This window comes from Passer montanus, unplaced genomic scaffold (assembly GCF_014805655.1).
Source record: "Passer montanus isolate IOZ18808 unplaced genomic scaffold, ASM1480565v1 scaffold201, whole genome shotgun sequence".
NCBI lineage: Eukaryota > Metazoa > Chordata > Aves > Passeriformes > Passeridae > Passer > Passer montanus.
This window is the reverse complement of record NW_024366604.1, coordinates 148,536-176,439: the sequence shown is the minus strand read 5'-3', so window position 1 is coordinate 176,439 and position 27,904 is coordinate 148,536. Positions and strand designations below refer to the sequence as shown.

The window sequence follows — 27,904 nt, the reverse complement described above, 5'->3', positions numbered from 1 at the left end:
GCCCAGCAAGGCAAGGAGGCAGTTCTGCCCACAGCTGCTTCTGCTGTATCTTTACCTTTAGGTATCTAAAATAACCTTCAAAAAGCACAGGACTAAGACATTCAGGAAAAAATATGTCTTGAAGAGACCTAGGTTCCTATGTCTGTGTAGCCCACTGCTAAAGTGTAGATGTTCATTTTCTCTTGGGTGCTTTGCCTGTATGAGTAAGGCAGAACAGCCTGGAGCAGAGGCTGCTTCTTAATCTCTTTTTGTACTAGGTGGATTAGTATTTTTTGTCTTAAATTAATTCTTTCAGTGCAGCTGAAGCGTGCCAGCACTGGGAGAAAATGTCATAGAGAATGGGATGCTCCAGTCTTTCATTTTTGGTGAAAGCAAATTGGATGGATTGGTAGGATGAGGTTGGATTGCAGCACTTGCAGCTATGCCCTTGGTGACCTTTGGCCAACCCCCTCAGCCTCCCCTCAGGCCCTGCCTGAGACCTGGCTGTGGGGACCCTACAAGGAAGATTTGTTGATACGTGACAGAACATTTCATTTGGAAATGGGATGTAATGGAAACCAGCCCAAACCTGTGGAATAGATAATGGGTGATATTTCTTTATTGACTGAGAAGCAGAGGTCCTACTTGTTATACTGTTGTTTGTGATGGTTATGTTGCTCAGTGCCCTTGACAGTGATCCTAGTAATTTTGGGTGTGGCAATGGCTTCGGAGAAAGTGAATTACTTGTAATATTTCAAAATACTGAAGTAAATGTCAAGGTTTTTACGACAGCTGTGGAAAGTGAGGCATGGGGTGTAGTCGGTGTGGGGCAGTTTGGGAGGGGGAGCTTGCCCACAGGTCAAGGCACCTTTGGGACCTGACGTGTGGTGCCATTCTGTGGTGACACCACTCAACCAAGGAAGGGAGGAGTCCTGATTTCCCTCCTGGGTCTCCGGAGGGCTCCTAGATGGCAGCAGTCAGCCTGTGAAATGTTCATCTGCATTAGGGACAGCCGTTAGCCGAGTCCCTGCTAGTGCTGGCAGTGAACTTAGCTTCTGAGACTGACTTTATGTAGACTGCAGGTACTTCTGTATTCTCCAGACTGTAGAGGTGACATAAAGCATTTAATTTTGTGTGGGAGAGAAGGAAACAGGGCAGTGGTGAGGGGAGATCATTTTAATCTAAAATAACCATTTTCTACCTGCATTGAATAATTAGAATTCATTATGCCCTTCCGTGAGGGATGTGACTTCTCCCTAGCACTGAGAACAGATTAATCAATTGTTTTGAACCTTAAATTCTTTTAGGATGTGAATGCACCATAAATATTCTGTAGGAAGGGCCTGAGAGGAACAGCTTGCATCCTGATTTGCAGATACTGAGTGCGGAGGAAAGTGGGGCACGTGCTAAGAGATCACTGCAGCGATACTAGAGTTTTGGCATGCACCCCTTCATCTGAGGGTAGGGGGAGGAAGCCTTTGTGGCCGTGACCCAGAGATTGTGAGCCACAATTTGCAATTACTTGTGTACCTGTCTCTTGTCTCATCAGATAAAGTCTCATTTCTTTAAAGATACTGAATAAAGTAAGATTTAAAAGTTTTATTTTTAGATCAAAATGAAATTGAGGCTCAAAATCTTCACTAAAAAAACCAATTTAAAAATAATTGTTTCAGCTTTTGTAAAAATGTTCTGTTCAGTTTCAATCTCTACAAGTTCTAGAGACCTGAAAAAAGTTCACTGTCTTAAAAACAATTGCCTACAGAACACAATATGAAAAACAAGAACCTGTGGGTTTTTTTCTTGTCAGTAGTGCTAAAGTCAACAAAGTCACATAACTTTTGCTGATCCAACCTGCTGCCTTTTAGGGAAGGAATCTGATTTTTGCTAGTGAGCTGTTTTGGGCCAACCGGATCTTGGAGCCGACTGGTGCCACAGTGGTCCCTGTCCTGTAGAGGCTGGAAGAGCAGAAGGGCCAGGTGCTTCATGCAGCCTGGAGTCTCTTCCTCTTAACTGAGGTGTACACTCACCTTTTCAGAGCTAAGCTCTCATGCAGTGCCACAGCCTCTGAGCTGTGCTTTGCATCTGATGGACCCTTCATTTTCCCCTGACCTTGGTTGGCAGGCTGGCAGAGGTGGTGGCAGAGCCAGGGGGGTGGGTCTAAGGGGCAGGTGCATGAACTAAAGTGATGCCTGAGGTAGTGTGTGTGATGCTCACACTGGCAGTGGATTGCACAGCCTATGTCCAGCTGCTGACCAAGCCGTGGTGTTGCAGGGTCACTGCTACCAAGCACCTGTGTGTGTCTTGTAAGCAGCTTGTCCTTTGCTAAGTGTTGTGCCCAAGGATGCCATGGGAGCCCAGAAGACCAAGAGTGGGCTCCTCTGGGATGAGGGATGGATCCTGCCTGATGAGATCACAGGAACATCCTTTTCTTCTGGAGGGTCTCTTGTGACCACAGCTGACAGTGGTTTTCCCAAAACCTCACTGTGGTGGCCTGAAGGAATGGTGACTGTTCTAGAACCTCCACATGGGAGCAGAGTCCAGGCATGACTGAGGAAACACTTCTGTGGCTCTTTGTGAGCCTTGATATCTGACCTCCTGTCTTTGCACTGCCAGCAGAAACATGTCCTCGAAGGTGACAGGAGATGTGTGTGGGAGAGGGTGAAGTAAGAGGGGGTAGCCCAGACCCCTGGTCCAGGGGCAGAGAGAGATGTAAGACATCCAACTTCCTGCTTTTGTGGGATTGTTTTCATGGAAGTCCTGTGGGTACTTGACTAAAACCCATGTTTCTGTGGCTGAGGAAAGACCAGTGCATCAGGCTATGTCTGCAAATTTAACTCTTCATCTGGCACTGTGACAAACTATATTTTAAAACACCTTCATGTCTCAATGCCTTGTGTTTGTTCCTTGGTTTTTTTTTTAATTAGAGATAAAACAAATGCCCTACATTGTATGTAGATGTCAAACAGTCTCAGCCTTTGCATGTGATTTTCAAGGGAGTTTTCTGGCAAAATGTCATTAAGATCTATGTTATTTCCCATTTCACTGGTGTTGACTTTACAAATCTAAGCTTTGGAGGAGTCTGGGAGTAGGGGTGAGCAGCTGGAGTTCAGGCGGGTGTGTTCCTCTCCCTGCAGAGCTCTGCTCTTCATCTTCCAGTCTTGCACTTCATTGGAGCTTTGTGGCAGCTTATAGAGAAAACAAAACTGTGCCTGCCCTCCCTGCCAGGCTGGAAATCCCATGCTGGTCCTCACAGAGCAGTGATGACAAATGCATGGCTGTGTTCTGGGTGCTTGGGGAGATGTAAAACCATGTCTGCTTGTCGCAATGCTCACGTGGTGATTTGTTGGTTTGATTCCTCAGGTCGCGAGCTGGCAAGTACAACCCTCCCAGGATACCCTCCACACGTCCCTCCTGCTGGACAGGGCAGCTACTCCGCTCCAGCACTGACAGGAATGGTGCCTGGTGAGTCTTCAGAGCAGGGGAGAAAGAAAAGATAAAAGGAAAACAAATAGTATTTCAGGAGAGACATGTTGCATGCTGTAAATGTGCTGAGGTAGAAGCCACAGTGCTGAGGGGCGGGTGTGGTGTGATGCTGAGTGAAGTAGCACCAGGCTCCCCAGCACAGGAGGCTGCATCACCTGCAGAGTGCCAAGGCAAAGTGTTGGCACTGAAATGCTGGAGGAGATCCCAGCCTCCCTTCTGCGGAGCCTGGTGATTGCTCCATACTGGGCTGTGCCAGGCTCTACTCACCTGACTCAGGCTTTGCTTGAACTCACCTGGTTTCTCCCAGCACTGTCCCAGCACTGTCCCAGTGCTGCCCCACTATTGAGGCTGTTTGCCCTGGGGACTGGATATGTCCTGACCTCAGACTTCCTCCATGCAAACTCATGGTGACCAAGCTGTTCCCAGGACACTCTATTTCTGTAATTTCCTTCCCATTTTGGAGCCTCACAGTCAGAAATTCCAGGTGGCATGAGCCAGCTGGTGGCTACTGCTTGCCTGTGTGGCAGCAGAAGCAGAGGTTGTGCAGGTGCCTGGGGTGGGCAGAGCAGGCTCTGCAGGTGTGTCCCATCACTGATGCCAGCCTTCAGCGCTGCTGGCTGCAGATCTGCACGGAGTGGTGTGGCCACAGCACTCCTGTCTTTTCTGGGGAGTTACCAATTCTTTGGGAGCAGCTGCTAGAGTGGGTTGGCAGAGCTGCAGGATGTGGGGCTTAATGGTGCTCAGCCAGAGGAGGTGCAGTGTAGGTTCAGTGATGTAGAGTCATCTGAGCTGATTTTCCCAGGTAATAGATTTTATTTTTAACTACATATAGGCTTGTGTGACCCATTATATTGAATAACTGCACTGTTCCTGTCACTGGTTCCTTTAATAACAACCTTCTGCTCCAGCTAGTGTGAAGGTCAGCTGCAATTCCTGTAGGTTCTCTGTCTCATTTAAGTGAGAATTTGCTAACTAGCATCCAAAATGCGTTCTCAATCCTTCTTTGACTCCTGTCCTTTGCAGGGCCAGTTTTAGAGCCTTGCTAGGGTAAGCACCACAGTCCCTGAGGGGCTGACAGTAAGGCAGGTGACAGATCCAGTCTGCTACCATTGGCACATCTCTGCTTGCTCCAAAATGGCCAAATTGTCATGCCCAAGCACAGGCATGTGTTTGTTCTGCCAGCTCTCAGGAATTCATCTCACAACATGCCTCTGCCTTGTTCTAGTTTTTGCAGCCTTTGCTAGAAATGTGCTTCCTTGATAAGATTTTTAATCATTAGCCATGAATTTCTGCTTGTAATTAAGCAATTGTGTGAGTTAAGTGGTTAGAGACATGGGAGAAATGTATACATGATAACACATAAGTAGTGTTTTGTTGCATGCTTGTTGCTACTGCCATTGCCCCTGCTGATGTGAGTAAACCCAGCCCTTACCAGGCTGAGTGCTTGTCCCACACCTGCTGGGGTCTGCACCTTGCCTGTGGGGCACGGGAGCCCTTCACACTCCCTTGCAGTTGCAAGATGTGTGGGTTCAGCTTCATTTCTGTCTGTATCTTTTCTCCAGCCCCCCAACACTGCTCATCCTAACAGGAACACTTTTGCCTCCTGCCAGACCCACGTCCTTCCTTATCCCTCCCACAGGCAAGGAGGTACACAGGAGCCTGTTTCTGCTGCATCTCCATGACTTGTTCAAACACATGCTCAAAATTTCACATTTCCTCCCTCCTTTCCTGCAAAACAAGGGACTTGCATATCAGCAGTGAATTTCCATTTTTATATGGCTTGTCTGCTGTGCCAGAGAATAAACTATTCAAATGCTTTTCTCTGAAGGAGCCAAACAAGCAAACACATGGTTTGATTTCAGTCTGGAGCTTTAGGGACTGACAGCTGCAATTGTTTGAGGCTCCCATGAATGTGTTTCCTCTGCAGGCCACTGGCCCTGCAAGCTTCTCCTGCCTTTTGGTGTCTGTCACCCTGCAGAATTGACTGGAGGGGAGGTGTCTGTGCTGTGCTGAGGTGCCAGCACCCACAGTGCTCTGATGTCACAGGGTGCAAGTGAAATGCCATGGTGAGGACAGGTGGGTATGTAGGTGGGAAAAGAACTGTCTGGGTGGTCAAGCTCAGAGGTAGTGCCTAATGCCACACTCCAGGTGGGTGCTGGTACCACACAGAACTGTAGGGCATGGCTAGAGGTCTCTCTTGGTTCACAACTTCATCCACAACTACAAGAGAGCTCATCTTATCAGGTCTTCAAGGGGTGCCAACTTGCATGTTGCTCTGGAGCCTGCTGGAGGCACATAGGCAGGCTGGGGAGGAGCATGAAACCCAGCAAGGACAAACCAAGTGATCCTGCACCAGGAAAAGGAGCACTTTGCTACAAAACAGGCTGAAGACTGTTTAGTTCCTGGAGGGATGAGGCAGACTGGGAGCTAAGCACCAGTCTGCTATCTGCACTGGTTGTGAGAGTGGTCAGCATTGTCCTGGGCAGGAGCTGGAAAGAAGGAGTTATCCCCCCCCTCACTTGGAATTTAGGGACTCACAATGGGAGTAGTACTGGTTTGAGCCCCCTTAACACAGATAAATAATTGGTGGAACTCAAAACAAGCAAGATGCAACTGGATATGACAAAAGTCTGAAAACTTTACCCCCAAGAGATGGACCCAGTGGTGGAACAGGTTGCTGAGGTGTTGTGCAGTCTCCATGGTTGAGGATTTTTAAGGCCATGGTGGGTGAAGCCCTGAGTATTCTGCCCTGGCCTTATTGCTGATCCTGCACTGAGAATGCCATTGAGACCGCCTGAAAACCTTTCCATCCTGAAATGACTGGTCATTCCATGACTCAATGTTTCGACTGAGGCACTGCTAGAAATGTGCTGCAGAAATTCATATGCTTCTGCCTGATACTGTGAGTAGGGATGGAGTCAGGAAGCTGTTGACAGATGGAGATCAGGCCCCTCTCTGAAAAGGAGTGGTGCCAGTGGTCCAAGCAGAAGAGACACTTCTGCTCTAGTTACCCTTATGTGACTGAGCCATTAATCCCACTTTGAGACTGGAGGGAGCCCTATAGACGTCTTTTCTGTCATAGGGAAGATCCTAAAATCCAGAGACTGGGAAAAATCACTTTCTACATTCCTCTTCCATCCTGTGACCATGGTCTCACCCTGCAGCAGTCCAGTGGCACCTTCTTCCAGCCCCTGGCTTGGCATCCTTTTTGCCTGTGCTCTGTGCCCCACACCTGACTCACCTTTTCCTCTGAGAGACTGTTAATGACAGGAGAAAGGTGGGTAGATCCAACATAAGATTGGTGACTATTGGTAAATATTCCTGGACATGCTGGGAGCAGGCATCAACACTGACTCTATCATGTGGTATGTCATGGGAAGACACAGAATCCCAGGAACAGCCACCAACCTCACCTGGGGAAGGGGACATAGCAGTGCCTGGAGCAGCTTGCACAGAATGAACACTTCTCTTTAACCCTCATTGTCTGTTGGCTGATGCTTTGAAGTATGCATGTTTATATTTCTTGCAAATGTTCATTTTGTCTAGTGCAGTTCTCTGTGTATTTTCATTATCTGTTTAAAGCTTTAATCCTCTGTTGGTTCCTACTAGATTCATGTCTTCAGCATCACCTTGGGGCACAATATCCCACAGGTTACTGAGATGGGCTATGCAGAAATTATCCCCAATACTTTGGAACTGTTGTTGCTATTTGTTCACACTGTGACTGTGCCCCTGAGGTAACATGGAACAGTGTTTTCCCAGAAGCCTGTCCTTTCTGGAGGAAAATCTCTGGGGAAGAGCAGGCTGGAGTAAACTGCATCTTCTCCACCCAGTCATGTACTCACAACATGAAGCCTTGTGCCACCTGGCAGTGCTTGCTCCATTACAGAGATATGGTCCTGGGGCTGTTTTCTTCTTTGGATGGAGATGGTGCTGTCTTCTGCTTGCAGTTTCTGCCTCCTCTGCTCATTTTGGGAGCTCAGCAGAAGCAAGCTGGATGCACACTAGGAAATGCAGTATTTGCAGGGGTTTTACTCTATGGCCTGTGTGGGGGCCTCAGAGCCTTTTCATAAGGTGAAGTGTTTGAATGGAAGCACAGCTTTGGAAGCAGCTGTTGGCTGGTCACAGAGACCATACAATTGCCGTATCCCCCTCACCTCTGGAAGGCTGAGCTTTCTCTCCAGTGCTGTTCCTCCTCCTTCATGGGCTCTGCTGCCCTGCTGGTTGGAGCTGGCATAGTGACAGGGACCAGTGCTGGTTGCCTGGTGCCTTCTCTTGATTTTTTGCAGCTTCACAAACCACCAGCCTGTTTCCAGCACCAAATCAGGTCTGTCTTCACAGATCACTACTTGTGTCCATGGGTCTGCTCCCAAGATGTATCTGAAGGTCAGTGTTCTCCCATGTGTGGGGCAGATGGTGGTACAGAGGGGAAACACGAGGAGTATGTGTGCCTGCTCCAAGCAACCCATCCCAGAGGCTGTGTCCCATTTGAGTCCTGACAGCAGTGGGGCAGAGGGGCTTGCAGCAATTTCAGTGCTGAGACAGGGGTGTGGACAAACCATGGCTGTGTTCACCAGGGTGTGTGTGCCCTTGCCATCATGCTTACAATGCTGCAGCTGAGCTGGACACAGGTAATATGCAAGCAGCCATGATAACTCGCTTAAATCCTTATTCCAGTTCTTGTGTTAGAAGTGTGCTGGGACAGCAGCCCCTGTTTCCCCTCAGTTTCTGTCCCCTTCCCCCATTCCTTCTTCACAACTCCAGGGTTGAAGCCCCTGCTCTGCCACCCCTTTTCCCCTCCCCAGGGCTGCTGTTCACCCCATCCCCTCCTCTCCTGGCAGGCTCTGCATACTGGGTGACAGGAAAGGGTAGACTCTCCAGAATAGTGATGCTGAGAATATAGTCATTAATGGGACTCTTGAAACCCAGATGTCCTTTCTGAACACCGGTAATTTGTTTTTAATGAAAAACCATGCAGTGACCCTGAACAAATGAATTTCCTTTATAAGAAGTCTATGTGCAATTACCCGACTAAAGGGACCTGAAAACACTGACATTCAAAACTGGGCTTTGAAAAGAAAGGCATAAAAAATAGCAATGCTGTCATTAGCAATCTTTTATCTAGCAGAAGATGCTTGCTCTAACATGTGAAGGGGAAGAAGATGATGTTGCAAGCAAAACACATGGCTTTCAAATTCATTTTTAAATTTTGCTGTCAGGTATTGAGGCTGAGGAGCAGTAAGGCTGTGTGGACTTCTTCCTGTTCAGGCTGTTCCTCATACTGAGTCTGCGAGGAATAGTACCCTTCCTCAGTCCACTGGCACCCAGCCTGCAGCAAGGAGTGCAGGGTGCCAGAATCCTTGTGTCCTGGAGGGGTTAGGAGGCAGACATTTGGGTGAGTAGAACTACCAGAATCCAGTCTGTAGGGACTGGTGGAATTTGGATCTGCTGGTCTACTTGCACACTGAATACTTTATTCATAGTTATTTTTTTAGCTGAGAGATAAAATGCCTAAAACCAGGGGCAGAGAAACCAAATTACAGTGTGTGGGATGTCAGAGGGCATCAGTGAACCAGGTCCTCCTCTGTTGTCCAGCATAATGCTGGAATTGCTTTGTTACTTGAACACTGACATTGTTCTGCCCAGTGAAAGTAAAAGGAGATTCTGGCCCTTCATGCTAGATGGACCTAAAGCAAATGAGGAATAAACCTTAACAATTTTTGCTGAAGCATAAAGTTTGCAAGTTACCTCCTCAGAGCTTGGAAGTGATGCCCAAGTGTGCCATCAGTTCCACTTGCTCCATGCTGCTTCTTGGCTGGGATAGGTATGTGTGTTTGGATTACAGCCACCTGTACCTTTTTGACAGCTCATGCAGCTCAACCCCAAACCCAGATGCACCCCAAAGACAACTTCAGCCCCTGAAGATGCTCACGAAAATATCCAAGGCTTCAATGCTGCAGTCAGAAGACCTGCTACCAAAGGGCAGAAGTGCTGATGTTGCTTTCTCTGGTTAAGCAAACTTTTTGCATTTTTTCCCAGGTCTGAGGCTATTTCATCAAAGTGTCTCCCCACCCGTTTTGTAGTCTTGGAAGACAAATCCCAGGGAAGTTTCATCACCTATGGAGTATGTGATGTGCCATCACAAATTTCTTGGGGAAAATTGCATACCAGCTGACAAATGATTCCCTTAGTCAATAATGAAACAGTTAGGTAAATGGTATATGTTTATCCTCTGCTCGTGTACATTTTGGATGAGGGTCTACCAGAATCTTGGAAGTCTAGAGAAATGTTTTGGTTCTCATCTGTCAGGAATGTAATTACTGTGCTTGCACAGAATATATATAAAATCTTTATTGTTTTCAATATGATGGTGTCAAATATAATTTCATTAAATTGACTTAGAAATTATGCTGAGGAGGGCAGGAAGATGAAAAGCTGGAAAGCCTACAGCCTTTGGATCTACTGATCCACCTTCCCCTTGCAGAGCAATCCTCACCTGGGGTCTCTGCTCACGTGAGGCTCTCTGCTCTTTACTCCAGCTGAGGATGTGGTCCCCAGTGTCCCACTCATGGCAAAGGCAGACCACTCTGCTTTGCTGGCCCTTTCTGCTCTGTCCATAATTTCTTCCTCATCCTGTCAAGGTAAGACATTGTGCATATCTAAACATAAGTAAGCAAGGTGAAGTGTGTATAAACAAAGAGGTCTGTATGTAGGAGTGAGGAGGAGGAGGAGAGAAAACATATTGTATTGCTCTACTCTTTGGAAATTTCTATGCATTTGTAATAACAAAATTACCATAATTTGCTCGTTAACGCAGCTAGATCAGTCAAGCATTGTTCCAAACATGCAGAGGCTGCCTCTCGCTCTAGGTCTGCCAGTGAGTTGAGCACGATAGAAATTAGCATGCAAATAGCCCTAATTCGGCCGAGCTGTCAGATCCCCACTCAGCTGCTTGTTCCCTTTGAAATCCCTGACAGGAGGGGCTCAGGCAAGCCCATCCTCCAGTAGATCCAGCCAGAAGAGTACCGAGGGGGCACCTCCTGAGTGACAGTTTGGCTGCCTTCAGTCAAATCCATCTATCTCGTCAGCCAGCAGTGGTGACATGGGGGGCTGTGGGTTGGGGTGCATCTTCCAGCCAGACCTCCATGCCAAAACTGTTCCCTCCCCTGCCCAGGATGATGCCAGGGTTTGGGCTCCAGCAGCTGAGTGGTGCTCCCTTGGGATAGGGGAGTGCTCTGTTCAGATGCCAGTGCTCAAGTTAAGCTGCTCTTTGGACAAAGAGTGTTGAGATTGGGGTTTTTTAGTATTAAGGGCTGGAAACCAGGGCTTGTGGTAATTTCTTCTGGAGCCTGAGCCAAGACTTTCAGGTTGTCTGTGGCTGCAAAGCTCATGGAGCATCACTGTAGAGGATGGTGCACTGGGCAGTGATGGGATGCTGCTGCCCATGGTCGCTGAAGATGGGAGGAGAGAGAGAGAGTCATGCAACTGGTGGCACAGGGCTCTGTCCTGCATCCCCAGAAGGGAACCATGGGACCATTCCCTCTCCAATGTACCCACAGGGAGACCCTGGTGGCAGCTGGGAATGGTTCTCTGTTAGTGATCATGCAGTGTTACAGGTCTGATGTGTTGCCCACCTTTAAGCAAGATGGGGGTTATAAAAGCAATAGTGAGAATTTATGAAGTCTTTTGTTGCCCATTTGTTTCTTTTCTTTTAAGGGGAGGTTATGTTGCTCAACATTTTTCCTGTGCTCTGCAATACAGTAATTTTGAGACCCCTTGTGCTGGCAGCTACAATGAACTGCCCCAAAATATCTAGAGGTGGAAATTTAAAGATGATGATTTAAAAGCTCAGTAATATGCTGTGTAGGACCTGGCACATGGGTCTGATTTTAGGAGTTTGCAGGATTAATTCACCCCTACCCAGGCAGCTCCCAGGGTCTCCTCTGGGCACTAAGGACACTCCCCTTGTGTGTAGAGGGTGTAGGGGCACTGCAAAGGCAATCCTTCTTTGCAAAGGCAGGAACAGCTTTACAGAGGGTTTGCTAATAGATCATTGTTCAGCTGGCTCTCAAAGAGAGCAGTGACAATGGCTGCCCAGGTGATGCATCCCCAATATGCTGGCTGTGACAGCTTGGTGTCCAGGCAGATGTGGCATACCAAGGGTGACAAACACTGCTGCATCCTCTGCATTTCATGGCTCCATTCCTGCTTGCTCTTGTTTCTTCATTATAGTCAGCTATCCTTAGGTGAAAACACAATAAGGAAAAGATCACTGTAATCAGAAAGCCATGAGACCTACATTGGCTCTGATTTTGGTAAGCTGCAGTTTGGATTAGCATAGCAGAGCTGAGAGTGGTAAGACATTGCACAGGTTGCCCAGAGAAGCTGTGGCTGCCACATCCCTGGAACTGTCCAAGGCCAGGTTGGAGGGGCTTGGAGCAACCTGTGATAGTGGAATGGTATAGTTCCTGGGGTAGTTTCATAGCAGGTGTTGGGACTACATGAACTTTAAGGTTCTGTCCAACTCAAACCATTGTGTTATTCTGTGATTCTATGATTCAATTGCCCAGTGTTCTGAGCCTCTCACAGGCATTGCTTATGAACAAGGAAGGAACAGCTAGAGCTGACCTGGACTTGCAGGGCTGAACTCAACTGCCTTGCACATAGTGTGGTATCTCAGAGAAGAGAAATAGCCACGTGAGAGCACACCACACAGATTATGATTTCTGAGCATTCTGTTTTTCATGCTTGTGTCTCCTTTGTCAGCACACAAAGTTAAAAAAAATTGGAGATTACAAAAGAGTCGTGGTTGAGAACAGCAAGTTGTCGGAGCTTTGAGCCCTGTGAAGTGCCCAGCATCTGTCAGGGCTGCCAGCTGTGGCTCAGGCATCAGATGACCTTACATGTGGGGTGTGTGAAGCAGCCCGACCAGCCATCAAATCAATCAGGCAGTTTCCAGACAGATTGTGTTTGACAATGAGCAAATGCTGAGATCCCCAAAGTAAGCAGAATGGAAAGCACTGCATGGCCCACTGTGTCCTTGGGCAGGAATGTGACACGGCTGCTCTTTTTCTGCCATACCACACAGCATGGCAGCTGGCAACAGTGATGGGAGAGTAAAGTCTGTGTTCCCATCACATCTGAGCTCGACGGCCCAGCTGTCCAGTGCTTCCATGTGGTGAGGGTTGGGATGATGCCTTTTCTTTCCTCCTGAGCGTTAGACCCTGGCTAGCCCATCTCTTGCTGAGATTCTTGTCTCAGACAGGGCTTCTCATACACCATCCCCAGCCTGGGTTTATGTATGTTCTGAGTAATGTGCCTAGCTCAGGGTGACAGGGGTTCAATATCAGCCCAGGTTCAAGGTGTCAAGAAGTTGTCCTGTAATGAGATGGAAGCCTCCTGCTTCCAGCATTTTCATGGCCAAGAAAATGCTGCAGACTAGATCCTAAACCCAAGCATCCCCAGCTCCCTGAGCATTCCCTTTGCCATGGGAGATTGACCCCTGTAGAGGTTTTGAGGGGACTTATCAGCCATTCTCCTGCAGGCCATTGAGTATGAATTCAGTATTTTTGCTACTTACTGGACTTATTTTCTGAGATGGTAGGTTTGCCTCCTTTATGATTGTTGCTGGAGAGGGTTTGCTTGCAGTTAGGACTGTTTGAACATAGAACATCTACCCTGTGGTAAACTTCAGTTCTCAGAACTTATGCTTATGGCACAAATTTAAATGCTATGATAATAAAGTATTCTCTTCCCAGGATTTTCTGGATTCCTTGAGACTTTATCAAAACAAGTGAAATGCTTGGACATTACAATATATTGCAGTGCAGTGCAGTGCAATTCAATGTAATGTGATCAGTGCAAAAGAAATAAAATGGGGTAAGAGAAAGAAAGAAAAATTAAGTGAGAACTTTTAATCAAAGTGACATACTGTAGTAAAAATGAAGGAAGGTGCTCCAAGTAGTGCCCCTATTTCACAGCAGAAATTTTATCTGAAAGAAGTTTAAAGCAGAGGCTATTCATCTGTAGGAAGCAGTGTTTGTGTTGGAAACCTATTGTGTGGTCAGCTGTGTGAGGCAGGTGTGAACCCCTGGACAGGGGATGCAGGAGCTGAGAGTTTGAGGATATGTCTCCTACTCATGGGATACATGTTCTGGCCCAGGAGAAGAGGGACAGTCCTCATGAGGAATTGGGAAGTCTCCAAAAAGAAGTATGTGTTCATTTGTTTCTGTCAGCAAATACGGTGCTGGGGCACTTCAGATGAGAAAAAGTCATCTGTATCTTATCACCTCAGTAGGTTTGGGATAAGGCTCTGCAGTGACTGTAGAGTAAGCTGTGAAGTTTAAATATCACTTCCTCAATTACTATGTAAAAAGACTAAAAGCTGCATTCTTGTACTGACTTGATGTTCTTTCAGCAGCAGTTGCATTAAAACCTGTCAGTCTTGGGTGCTTTACCCCACCAACAGTTTGCCACCAGTAACTGCTGGTTGAGCATGGATGTTGTACTCATGTGGAGAGGTGTGCACAAACTCCATGATGGGACAAACCCGGGTGGAAGAAGGCCTGCCTGTTAAAGGTGTGGGCACAGGGTGGTGGTGTGGCCCCATCTCTGTCTCCTACCAGCCTTCTTCAGGGTGAAGGAGCCATCTCAGCTCAGGCTAGCTTGCACATTTATTGAAGTCAGGAAACATAATGCCAGGCAGCAATGAGGAGCCCGGTCCTGGTAAGGTGTGCACTGGGCTGTTGGGAGCCATGGGTCCCCTAGGGCATGTACCATGACAAGCCCTCAAGAATTAACTTGCTAAGTGTGGGAGGAGATTCCCTTCTCCACCTGTGTCTTCTCTTCCTTGGCACAATTTTTGGCTGATTCACCTGGATCAAGGCAGGCTAAGCAGCTGCAGACATTATTTGGAAATGGCGTAGGCTACAAAGCATTTGCCAGAAAAATGTCCCATCCATTGTGCCAGAAGACTGAGCTGCCACATTCCCAGACACGTGAGATTGACTGACAAGATTTTATTCTGCTTTCAATGGATGACTGTAATGTGGATGTGGTGTAGAACCAAAGCAGTGCAGTGGAAATTAAGTGAGAAATTATATGTCTTCTGCCATTCAGGCATTCATTTGCATCATCTCTGGTGTCAGAAAGAAGACCAGACTTTATCTCTTCTGGGGATGTGTGTCTGTATTTCAAGCTCCACACAATCACAGAGTGGGGAAAGCAGACCCTGCTACTGTGCTAAAGCCCCTGTCCAGGGGTAGATGAAGCCTGCAATCCAGCTGAAAACCTGGTCTTGCAGAATAGCTGAGATGCTGAGATTTCTGTGGCTCAGCTTGTAGAGCTTATCCACACAGGGGGTGAGCACAAGAGACTTTTCCATCTATCAATGGTGCTGCCACCTTGGCAGAAAGGGTAGAACCTGGCCATCCCCTGGAGCTGCTGTCCCAGCCCCAGTGAACCATGGCCAGTCCATGATGGGATCTGTGAGTCACCAAGGACTGGGGCACCAGAGGAATGCCTGAGACCGTGCTGATGTCATGCAGATGCTTTCCTGCTCATGTTCCCTCACCTGCATTCGAATATAATTGAAGACAGCCTCCATGTCAGCAGCAATGTGCATGTATCAAGCTACCAAAATGCTTAATTTCCAGGCTTTACAATATTTGTAGTCCATGTTAATATGGCTTGTGACATTATATCTTCTGCTGTGAGATAAATTACTGTGTAATTCCTGGAGGTAGCCACACATTGCAGTGTCATTATGAAGGCTGAAATTATAGAAAAGGCTCAAGTCAGGATGAAGCACGGAGTGGAATGTTTTCACCTGAGGCAACTGCAATATTTCTGCTGCCTAGCTCAGATATTTTAATCCCACAATATACTTCTTGTGACCTTTTATACCAATTTGGGATGAAACCATATTGCAAAACTTTCTCTGAGTCAGTTGTTTACCTTTCATCCCACCTGCACTACCAAGCTGGTAGGTCTGGAGCAAAGAGGTGAAATGGTGCCTGCTCTGGTGTGATGTGGGGTGCTTCTGTGCAGGTCAGGAGTGTGGAGGCACAGAGGCTTGGAGTGGCATTCTGTGTGGATGCATCCCCTGTGCTGCTCGTCTGCTCCATGACCCCTGTCCACCCTGTGCCACTTGTCCACCCTGTGCTTCTCTTCTGCCACGTCCCCTGTCTGCTCTGTGACCCTCATCTACCCTGCCCCCTTGTGTACTCGATGCCCTGCATTCTCTCAGTGTCATTCATCCACCTTTTGCCGCTCACCTGTACTCCACAGAGGGTGCAAGGGGGCTTTGAGAGGATTGCAGCAGCCCCATCGACCAGGCTAAAGGAGAGGCAGTCTGGTATGGGCAGCTGCAGCAACCAGGCAAAACAGCAGTGTGTTCCCAGCCCCATATCTGGCAGCACTGGGACTGAGGCTCTGCACATGGCCAAGTGTGGCTTCTGATCTTGATATCACTGTTGGCAGAGCAGCTTCCTGCTGCTAGGTCCACCTGGGATCCCAAGAGCCTGCATGCCAGTGGCTGGTGGAGAGGGGAGATGACTCTACAGGGGCAGCTGAGAGGGAAGGGGCAAACCCCTGATTGCAATTAATTGCAATGCCATCTTATATTCAGATGAGTTGGGCAATTGTCCTCCGGTATAGACAAATAAATCTCGCCTAATGCAGTTCCAATATGGTTGCTCTGTGGCATCACCTGCCTTTGTTGTATTAAAGTTAAATACCTTTGTGTACAAAAGTTTAAAGTGCATAGCTAAAACCTATGTGCTTGCAGTAATTGCGGATGTAAATCTTTTTGTCATCCTGCGAAGACTAGGTGAGGTATTTCATAAATATGTCAGAAGCAGCATTAAAATTTTATGGCAGGCAGCACGGGTCGAGAATACTACAGTGACTTCTCAGCAAGGTACGTCCACCTTAACCCACAACTCATTAGTCATTGATAGGATTTCTGTGCCTCATAGCTTCTTGGAAATGCAGTAGTGTTACAAAAATCTGCATGTTACTGTTTTTTTACAATATGACAGCCCACTCAGAACTGTTAAAATAGTACATCTTTGACCAGTGTTGGCTAATGTAAAGATAAAATAAGGGAGAAAGACGGGCCAAACTGTGTGGTCACAGAATTATATTCAAATTCATTAGAAGTTAATTGGCAGTTTTGATGGGACTGGGAACTTTGGAGAGATGCTCTCTGAATGTGAGAGAATGTTTATTCTCAACTGTGATAAACTTCTCCTTGGCTGATGTGCAGGAACAATTAGCCAAAGTGTGGGTTAATTTCATTTTGAAATCACAGGGGTGAAAATTTAGGAGATGGCTGCACCTCAGCCACTCTCTGAAGAGTTAATCAATGACTGCAAGATGGGACAGTCATGGACTGGATGTGCTTTTGGTGAGTGTGAGTGTATGAGGGGTCATAGATGATTATAAGTGATCTACCAATCCGCTTACAGCAGATTTGCCAGTGGATTTACTAGCCTGTATGTGTAAGGAGCATGCACATATCTGTGTGTCCATGTTGGCAGTCTTGTTAGTGTGTGTGTGTGTCTGTCCTTATGTGGGGTGTGTTTCTGTATGTGCACCCTTGCTGCTGCATTCCCTGACATCCCAGGAAAAGGCCTGGTCCCCTTGCCAGTGGCTCTGTGTGCAATACCCCACCTGCTATGGGAGCAGACCTGGGGTTTGCCCCCAGCATTTCTCCAGGTGACATCCAGCTGGATTGTGTGATAGTGTCTGTAGGTAAATTAACATGAAGTGTATAGTTTTGTATATTTATTTATATAAATGTATATATTGTAGCTTCTTGGGGAAAAAGAAAGGTGGGTTGTTCCTCATGTTTTTAGGAGAGAAAATAGTTCTAACAAACAAAAGTATTCCTCTGTTTGTTCACATTTTTTAAGGAGGATATTGCAGATGCTCAGCAGCCAAAGCAGAGTCCAGCTTATACCACTGGCCCCTGTAATTAACAGTTATTGCCACATTTTCTTGCAGTTATTCCTACAGACAGAATGCTATCGATTTATTAATACATATTAGTGGCAGTACCTGGGATCCTGTGAAGCCAGTGTTTCAGGGCTGGCCTGATGGTTGCAGTACATCACAACTCCAGACACTCTGTCTTGGATGAAATATTTGATGTAGTTTTGTCATGTTGTTTTGAAAGAACATGGGTAAAAGGCTTACTGCTCTAAGGACTCACTGTTTGTCAGGGGTTTTTTTTCATTTAAGATCAACAGATGAAGGTTTTGTCCTGTCTAGGAAAAGTTTTACTTGAAAAACATTTGTGAGGGCTGTTCTTCTGGTGAAATATATTATTTTTAATTCCATCATCTGAATAAAAAAGGCTGGGGGTTGTACAGAAAGCATTTCCACTTTTTCATTATACTGCTTTTTTCTCTTCTTTCCTGTGAGAATAAGTAGATTGCTTGATACAATGCCAGGTAAGTGCAGGTTCAATGAGAGCAGCTTCCCATTTTGATGCAGAGGACCTCAGGTGTTGAAAAGCAGCTTCCTTTTTTTGAAACTACTCATTTTTTTGAATTTGAAGAGGTTTTCCAAAATTACATTTTCCAGTCCCCTTTGAAAACATTTCTTTTTTTTAAAGGTTCTCCCCACCATGACGCATGTGAGCTCAGGTACCACGTGAGCTCAGGGGACTTCCATCATGCGTCACTCTGCCCAGAGTGAAGATATGTCTCTGTGGGGTGGCGTATGCAGTGCTTGCAGGAATTGGCACAAGAGTGGCATCTGAAAGGAGTGTATTGGCCCCCCAGGCTGCCGATCCTTCTGGGGGATCTGGCTGCCCCATCCTTTGCCATATGTTGGATGTGTCATTCATTCTGGCATAGTTTCTGGTAACTCTATCTTGAGAAAATTCTCCAAGCCTGCCCTTCAGAGATTCATCTATGAATCCCACCAGCTTATCCTGGATGTTAGTTGGCTATGACCCTGAGTATCTTCATTGAAACAAATTGGGTGGATCATGGAAGGCTTTTGCTAGATACACTGTATTTTCCTTCTCAGCTTCTTCCTGGGGAGGGAGGACACTGTTTTGGAAATACCTGTTTCGTTCCAGTAGGACTGTAGTTTGGTAATTTTCCCCCATTTTTTGGCAATTCTGTAGCATGTAGACTGCTTAGCAGCCAAGTGTGCTTGGTCTGCAGAGCTGAAAGCAGGGTGATCCATTTCCTTCCTCCTGTGGGACTTCTGCACAAAGAGCAGGTGAGGGACCAGGAGAACACCTGGCAGGTGACTGGTATGCCCTGGGTTGCTACTCCCCCAGGTTAAATGCAGTTGATATTTTTAGATTAGAGCAATGTATATCTCTGATCCTGCTGTTTGATAATGAATATTGAAGTCAGAAGAAAGTCCAAGATTCAATCAAAATAAAAACAAATAAATTAGTAATAAAATAAAAATAAAAAATTACAGTGGACTTTTCTTCAAAGGTACAGTTCTTTCTTCCTTTCAAAGGTATGGTTATTTTATTAATGAGACTTTTGGCTAAGTTTTCTTTCCTTTTTTTTACCTCACTGAACTCAATTTGAAAATTTAGTATTTCTCTGAATTTAAAAGGAAAATATTTGTTTAGGAAACAACTGCATAAAAAAACCCCCAAAAAACAAACCCAAATCCATGACTCTCACTGAAGTATTTTGTCTGAATTGTCAAAAAATATGTTAGTGATGTGAAAGAACATTTTTTTCATGTGATGTGGAGTATCAGCTGAAAGGTTTTTCCCAGCTCTCCTGTTCATGGGGAAAACTTCTAATGGAATGACTCCTGCGAGGTTCAGAGGCAGCAGCTTCCCAGACGGGACTGCAAACCTCATTCTCTCTCACCCTAAACCACTGCAATGGTTGATGTGGAGAGGAAAGTTTGTTTTACTGAGGGAAAACCATGCTGTTGTTCTCTGCTGAAAGCCCAGACTCTTTTCCTGCCCTTCAGGGTCCCCCACAGTTATCCCTCTGACTTTACGTGGAATGTTGCCTGAGCTTCTGGATCATGAAACTGTCTCCAGGGTGGTGTTGGCCCAGGGTGGCGAGGGCCAAAATATAAATATAAATCAAAATATAAATCAATTTGCTTTGATTTATATCCTCCAGCTCAGGCAGTGACTGGCCCTGTGGCCAGCAGAACTTTGATGTAACAGATTTCCAGGCTGTTTTTGGATAGCTGCTGCCTCACAGATTCAGCCAGTGATGTGTGGGTGTGAACACATGGCTCAGTGCAGTGTTTATGCCTGCTCCCCATGCATTCAAGCATGTCTTTGCTTACCAGGGTAATGATTGTTATTGGAATTCACTGAAGAAATTTATGATCCACGTGATTACTTCCTTAAAATAAAACAATAGAAAACAAATAGAAGTCATGAGAATGTTAATTTTAAAAAGTTACAGTAAGATACCTCAGCAGAAGGGAAAGGTAGGGGCACAAGGAGTTTAGACATACGGGGAGATGGGTTTGTCTGCAGGAAACCAACCTAGGGACAAATACAGCAGATTGTTTTTAAACTTATCCCAAACCCCCAGAAGGAGTGTGGTGGATATTGTTGCTCTGGCCTAACTCTGCATTTTGTCCGCTGACATTCTGTTCTTGTCTCTTAAGCACCTGTGTTTATTGAATACTGTTTCTCCTGGTTTCTTTTTATGTCTTGCCAAATGGAAGGGCTGAGTAACACATTGTCCTAAATGCAGAGCTTGGTTAACAAAAAGGTCCAGCAGTGGACACTAGTAGAGAAACCAGCAGCTGCAACAACTCTGGCTGGAGGACTGGCATGGCTGCCTGCTCATGGCCACTCTCCCAGTTGGGTGACAGCTGGGAGCTGTCACATAGCTGTGGCAGGGAGGAGGGTGCATTGCATCGCCTTCAGGTTATATCACCTGCAGTTGCATGACCTGCATTATTAGTAACCATTACATGGATAACAAACATCTACCCCATGTTCTTGGTGGCTTCTCCTTGTCCCAAATGCTTGTGCAAAAACCTGGTGTCTGAGAAAACACAGCAAAAAGTGTCCAAAACTGTGTCTGTCTGCATGAAGCTCGCTCTCTCTTGGTTTGAAAGACAAGTGCCTGCCAAGGAAGGTGGGAATATTTCCATTCCTTGGAATGGGAAATATTACCTCCTACCCTTCAACTTATTATGACTTTGAAATTATGGGGTTGTCAGGCAAAGATAAGGGAAAAGGAATAACAGTGTTTCACTTAAATAAATAAAAAAATAAATAAATGAAACAAGGCAAACAAATAACAACAGCAGCACCAACAAACAAACAAAGCCGCAGAGCTGGCCCTAGCCTCTCCTGAAGTTCAGCCCCAGTCCCAGCCTCTCCTGAAGCTCAGCCCCAGCCCCAGCCTCTCCTGAAGCTCAGCCCCAGTCCCAACCTCTCCTGAAGCTCAGCCCCAACCCCAGCCTCTCCTGAAGCTCAGCCCCAGCCTCTCCTGAAGCTCAGCCCCAGTCCCAGCCTCTCTCGGCGCAGCGCTTTGCCCTCCGGTGCAGTTCCAGGCACAGCCAGCAGGGGCGCTGCTGGCTCCCGGCGGGGCAGGGTCGCTGTGAGTCCTCCACGCCTGCAGGGGGCGCTGTGGCAGCAGCGGCGCCCTCATGCGGCAATGGCGGGTGAGCCCACGGGAGAGGCCAGAAAGGGCTTCTAGAAATGGGACTTCTAGAAAAGGAGCTTCCAGAAACGGGATTTCCTCGGCAAATGCATGGGGAGCAGCTGATCTTAGTGCCTCACTGGCTGGTGAAATGGACTGTAGCAGGAACCTCAGGTGGGAATCGCAGAGGCAAGCATATCTGCGGTGGCGAAACAAAGTGTAGCAAAAACTCTGAAGCCGTGCCAGGAGCTGTGGGGGTCTGAGCAGATATGGGGTGTTGGGTAAAGCGTAGCGAAAAGCCCAAAGCAGTGGCAGAAAACAGTGGGGCTGGGCAGTGGCAGCCAGGCTCCTGCAAGCAGGAGAGATGCTCCTTCTGGAGGGGGGCCGGGTTGGAGTCCCAGATTTTCCCCTGAGGCACCTGAGCAGATGGGAAGGGTCGTTTCCAGTATTGGAAAGGTCCCAGTTCAATGGCTGCTCCTACGAGCAAAGGCTTACCAAAGGTAAGGAGAAGCAGCGAGGAACAGAACTCTGCAGTAATGGCACATTCTCCCCTTAGCAGCCTGGCACCAAGTCCACGACTGTCCCTCCTCTGATCCTGAGAGTGAGAGAGCGAGCAAGCTAAGGCCAGCCCAGTCCCTCAGCCCCCAGCCAAAATCTTGCAGTATCTGTGTACTTCCTAAGAGAAAGCTCCCCAGCTTAGAGATGGTAGCAAACTGCACCCTTCCCCCTCCTCTTCCTCTTCCAAGCCACATATTTTTTCTCTTAAGTACTGTAGTTATCATCTCTGAGAAAACAAATGGGAGAAAATTCCCTCAGAGAAGAAAAAAAAAAGGAAAAATCCTAACCTCCAACATTCCCGTTGAGCTGTACTGGCTCTGGAGCTTCTGTTTCATAAGGTCTTGTGAGAATTAAGTGTTATACTTAGAAGTGGCATATGAAACTCCTTTGCAGACTATTTGCTCAAATTCTGCATTTCAATCCGAAAGTACCATCAGCTGAGCAAAAGCGTTTGACTAATCTGCTGCTTTCTGCAGGTGTTGCCACACAGTTGCAGGACTTCATAACTGCTGTGCTTCATAGGGCTGCAGCCAGGTACTCTGCATGTTCAATGATGTACTGCAATGACAGTGGTCAGGCTTTTTCCATCCTGGGAAGTTTCCACACCTTGGCTGAACATGGCCTCTGTCAGAGCTGGCCATGCTTTGAGATCCTTGTGCCTTTCTGCAGGGCAGGAAGTGTTCCTTTACCCTCCTGCCCCATTCCCACTACTGGTACATGGATGTGCCTGCAGCAGCAGTTCTCTAAAGCCACAGCATTATGAAGAACAAGGCGATATTTTTTCATTCGTCTCTTCATTCTTGAGATTTTTACACTCATGCTTTTCAGCTTCTCTGCAAATCAGAAAGAAAACTTTCAGGAAGCTTACCTTAAAGTCAAGAAGACTGGTAAGCATGAGTTGACAGTCCCCAGAGGAACAATGCTGCAGTGGACAGTAGTGTTTTGCAGCAGCACAAGGTCCATCCAGCACCATCAGACTGTGTATCTCTGACCCATTGTCTCAGGGTGAAATGCATGTCCCAGGGCTTGCCACTGGCTTGTAGCAGCAGTGTTATTGGGAATCAGTCTTTGTTCTTTCTCCTCCTTACCTCTGCTTCTGGGGGATGATGGAACGGTCTGACCCCTTTTGGGCTACAGCCCTATGTGAGTGTAGAGTCAGGTTTGTGGCAAAGAGGTGAGCTAACTCTCACTGGAATCAATCGTTTTGTGTCTTTGTGTTTCAGCGACGTGAGAACTACGGAGGAGAAAGCTTACTATTTCACATGAAGGAGGGATGTGTGTGATTCCCACACTTTCCTCGTGTTGCAGCAGTCAGTCTGCACAACATACTGCGCGTGTGTGCATCCTTGGATGGCTGATCCGTGGTGTTTGTTTTTGAATGGGGCCAGGGTTGTCTGCTGAGAAGTGCTGTCAAGAAGTGTAGCTGATGGACGTTGGAATATCTGGTGAAATTTGTGAAGCAGTCATGCAATGTTCATTCATCTACCTCAGTTTCACTTAGGGCTGTACCATTTGTCTGCCTGAGTCTTGTGGTGGTAATAACATGGCTTGAAATTTTCTCCCCCACTTCTCTTTTCCCCCTCCCTTCTTCTATGTTTCTTTCCTCTCATTTTCCTTCTCTCTCTCTCTCTCTCTCTCTCCTTCTTCTCCCCCTTCCCCCCCCAGCCTCCAGCAAGGCTGATGGATATGCAGAGTATGTTAAGAAGCAAGCAATACTGTCACTGAGCTGATGGTGCTCAGTGACTCCTCGGGCTTCTGGCTGGTCTGTACTGCAGGAGCTTGACACCCTGACCACTGAGGCATAAAAAACAGAGAATTGGAAGCCTCAGCCTGACAGGCACTGGAGCATCCCCCAGAGAGGGTCCAGGATGTGTGTCTGTGTGTGAGTGTGGGGAGGAGGGCAGTGGGGATGGTGGGGGAGGAGGGCAAGACAGGAGAGGATGAAACAATGAAATGTCAGCCCATTCCCACCCACAGCCCTGCTGCAGCAAAGATAAACGTTTGGAAAGTGCTGCTGCCCACTCCATGGCATGCACAGCATCAGCATGGAGTGGACTGTCTGTGCAGCTCCAGGAGAATAGCAGAGGGGAGGGAGAGAGGGATGGAAGAAGGGAGGAAGGGATCAAGGGAAAGAAAGAGAGTGCTGGGAGAGCTGAAAATGAGGTGTCGTGTCATCCAATGGGACAATGCTTCCCCTTGAAGGGTGAAGCTCTTGCAGACATGAAACAGCTAACTGTAAGCTTTGTTTCAAGCCTGGGGTGCTCCTGGTGCAGAAACGACAGGACAAGCTTTTCTGTGCACTCTGTGCAAACAGCCTAAAACAGAGGTCTACATCTGCTGTCCTGTCCACCTGTCCCTGGGTCCATGCACTGCACAACTCTCAGGAAGGATGTAGCGGCAAGACTCACTCCCATCTGCTTTTGTGTGTCATGTCAGTCAGGCAGCACAGCTGTTTTGTGCAGCTAAAGAGGGGCGAAACCATTGAAAATCTCACTTCCCTGTGGAAAACAATAAGTGCAGCCCCTGGGGAAGGTGGTGTGTGATTGCCTTCTTGTAGAGCAGGCACCCACAGAATGAAAGGATTTCAGTGTGCCACACATGGGCAGGAGAATGTGACCATGACTTCAGGCCAGGGAAAATTGTGACTCTCACAAGTGAAGTTCCCAGACAGGCTGCTGCCTGTGTGCTTTGTAGGCTTGGGCAAATACTCAGAAACATAGGCTGGGCCAGAGACAAGCAGGATGCCCAGGAGCTACAGAAGCAGGGAAAAATCAGGGAGGACTCTGGGTGAGACTACAACCTCAATTGTGTTGCAAAGGCAGAAAGGACCTGAGAGAAGCTGCTGTGTCATGCAGGAGAGAGATGGATCCCTGTCTGTTGGAAGGCAATGGGGATGCTCTTGCCACTGGCTGCACTATGTCGAGTGGCTCCTAGCATCTCTTTGGGCATTGTCAACTTTGCTATGCCTTACTCTTTTAGAATATGCACTCTAACAGAATTAAACCTCAGGCATTGAAGTAATCTATCAGCCATAGGGACAGGAGCAAAGAATTGTAGCTACTGTGTACTTCCCTGTGAGGAAAGGTTTGAAACAGCTCCATTTTTCCTGCCTCGGGGTGAAGTAATGCCATTCCTTAGAGGGAATAAGGAAAACCCTGTTCTGAGCTTGTGAAGAGTTGTTGGCACAGCAAGGTGTACTAAATGTGGAAGTGCTTGCTGCTGCATACTTTGGACTTTCTCTCTATGGAAGCTGTGCTGGAGAGAGAGAGTAGGTTGCTCCTAGTAAGTGTCATGAGTCCAAAGGGCTGCAGAAAAGAAACAGGGAAGAGATGCTAACAGAGACTTCCTGTAGCACACTAGCAATGGGCTGGTCCTGCTGTCAGCACACTCAGTCTGTTCGTCTTGTGATGCAGGCAGAGAGGCAGCTTGTTTTCACTGAAGCAGAATCATGTGGAGATCAAGCCATCCTGGACCTGACCCTATGTTTTGGTGACCAGAGCATCATCCCCTCTTCCCTGGCACCAGTATGCCAGCAAATGGCCTAAACCATTGCCACAGGAGACCCAGATGTGGTTTCCAGGTTGGGTCTTTAGATTGTATGGGACAAGGGTGCTGAGCCTGAGGTGCTCAGGACACATTGCCAGGGGTCCACTGCCTAGCTGGGGTTATGGCAGCTCTTGGGTATGGAGTCATGGCTATGCCAATGCCAAGGACCAAAGCAGGCAAAGGTCATGGCAAGCATCTGCTGTGGCCTGTCAGCCCTCAAATCTTGCCTTAGGAAACATACCCTTTCTCCTGCTGTGCTGTGCTTGTATATATTTACATGTGGGAGAGGGAGAAGGGAAGGCGGAACAAAGAGAGAGAGGAGGAAATCTGTAATTCAAGGAACATTTCCTAATAAAACAGCAGCAGTGTTGGCATTTGTGTAGTGGAGGGGCCAGGTCAGAGCCCCATGGTGCAAGGCTCTGTTCTGGAGAGCTTGCCTCTGAAGTATGAAGCAGGTGACATGTGAAGAGAACAAACAGATGGGAAGAATGGGAGCTGATGAGGAGATAAATAGCCGTAATTTTTCAAGCCTTTTTTGTGCCTTTGTCTGGAGGGTTCAAATCTGTCTGAAACTGAAGCAAACATCCCTCTCCTTGGGTTACAGTGTTGGAGAAATATCTGGGACCATGACATGTTTTCCATGAAGCATATCCAACATCTACTGGATCATCTTCTCCTGCAACAGAGACTGTATCTGGACAGGCCTGTCCTTGTATTGTGCCTCCCACCTGAGTCCTGTAGGGCTAGAGAAGCAAAGGCGAGCCCCATCAGTGTGTCCCAGAGGCTGCTCCATCTCTCCTTATTTCCTTGCTCCTGCAGCAAATTCAAGAGGCCTGGGCTGCAGCACCAAAAAAGACCCATAAAAGATGTTTGCACCCATTTACTTAATAATTTATCTCATATTCCCCTTTCTCAAGGCAGAGTGTCCACCAGTGTTTTTACTGTGGCTGTCAGCAGAGCAGAGCACACACTGGAGAGCCCCTTGACCTCAGAATGGTAACTATCATCTCAAATAAAATGACCTTTATTCTGTCTTTGTCTCTTTAACTTAGGGAGTGAGTTTTCTGGGAGCCCATACAGCCACCCACAATATTCAACATACAACGACTCTTGGAGGTTTCCCAACCCTGGACTCCTAGGTAAGTGATCACTCTGTCTTGAGACATCAGTGCAAGGTGTGCAGTGTTTGTCCAGCCCTGGGATGGGCAGAATGTGTGTCCCAGCTTGTCCTCAGTTGTGTTTAGACTCAGAATGGGACTGCAGGTCCTATTGGGATGCATGATTGCTCTTGGTTCACTTTGCCAACAAGAAGACCTGGTCCAAATGTCTTGTCTTCCTGCTTCTGATAAAAATCCTTCCAGAGACATAGGGTATTGCTGGAAAGCAGGATCACCATGTTTTTTGAGGGTAAGGGACCCTGTTCAGACAAAACTTGTGCTGCCAGTTTGTTGCAGACAATTGTAAACTCCACTGCTTCCTATGACATTGCTGCTTGCTTGTGCATGTGCTTTGCATTTCTCCCTGATCTCGTGTTGCGTTTGCTTCCCAGTTGTGTGTATGCCCACTCCATCTCTCCTCAGCAAGGGACCACTAGTACAGCCTCACTGATGCCAGCATGGTCCTTATGAGCAATGGGAGACAGAAACCCTGTAACTCCTGCAGGATCATGGCCCTCATGTGAAGGATAAACATAATCCATTTTACACCCCGTCAAAAGCTGGCCCACTTTGACCTTATATACATGTAGCATGCAGTAATTAGAATTTTTCCCTGCATAATTTGCATGGATGAGGTAAGTAAAATACCAATTAATTGTCATCTCTCAACACAGGAGTAGCATGCCTTAGAGATTTCCAGATTTATGGATGACAGGGCTGTTATATGTGACCTCCAGCAGCGAAATAATTTTGAATTTTTGTCATACTTTTTTCATCCAGTTTCTTTGTTTTAAGTAATTGAGTCCCCATGTAATTGAACCACCCAGGCTGTATTCATCATGGTTCTTGTCCTTAAACAAATCCTTTGGGAGCAATAGACAGCCTCTGCCTCTCATGCCATGGTGCTGGTATAATGCTGTTATTTGCTGTGCCACATTTAAGGGTTTGTTAGCGCTTCCATCATAAATCAACAGACAGATCTTCAGCTAATATGAATGGGCATAGCTGCACAAAGCCAGGGGAGTCCCCGTGCTTAAACCCACTGTTTCCATGGCCACAGCCAGTGGTGCTGGCAGAATTTTGGTTGAGCAGCATGGGGAAGATGCTTTTGCCAGAGGCAAGAGGACACACCATTCTTTCTTCAATTCTCATTTTGCAATTCCTTTTGAATCAGGAAAGCTGCTTCAGCAATGTTCTGCATCACGGATAGGCCTAGGAAGCCAGGTTTTGTGTAAAACAACAACAAAAAAACTTTATAAAATATTTTCCTTCTGAAGTGTTAAAGAAATTGGCATGATACTAAAAGCAAATGACAACCCAGCTCTCATCCTGCTCTTCTGCATGAAGACAGGACTTCTGGAGAGGCTTCTGGGCTGTTTACTATGTTCCTGCCTGTGGGTATCCACCTCCATTAGAAGGGTGTGTGCCCTATCTGGAGTCATCCCAAAGCCATTCCTGAGCAATCCCACAAGCGTGGGCAGTGGCCCTTCCATTCTGTCAGCAGTAGGTTGCAGCCATGGCCTACTCAGCTCTTTATTTGAGGTGATGGACCTGTGCCAGCTCTGAGTA

General features: G+C 47.1%; 1 protein-coding gene across 1 annotated transcript in view; it reads left to right on the top strand.

Moving 5' to 3' along the window:
- Nucleotides 1-27,904, top strand: part of PAX5 (paired box 5) — a 132,223-nt gene that overhangs the window by 92,450 nt on the left and 11,869 nt on the right. Inside the window, exons 8-9 of the mRNA XM_039708441.1 lie at nucleotides 3,340-3,441; nucleotides 26,231-26,317. Of these exons, the coding sequence (XP_039564375.1) occupies nucleotides 3,340-3,441; nucleotides 26,231-26,317 (189 nt within the window). The remainder of the gene's footprint in view (nucleotides 1-3,339; nucleotides 3,442-26,230; nucleotides 26,318-27,904) is intronic.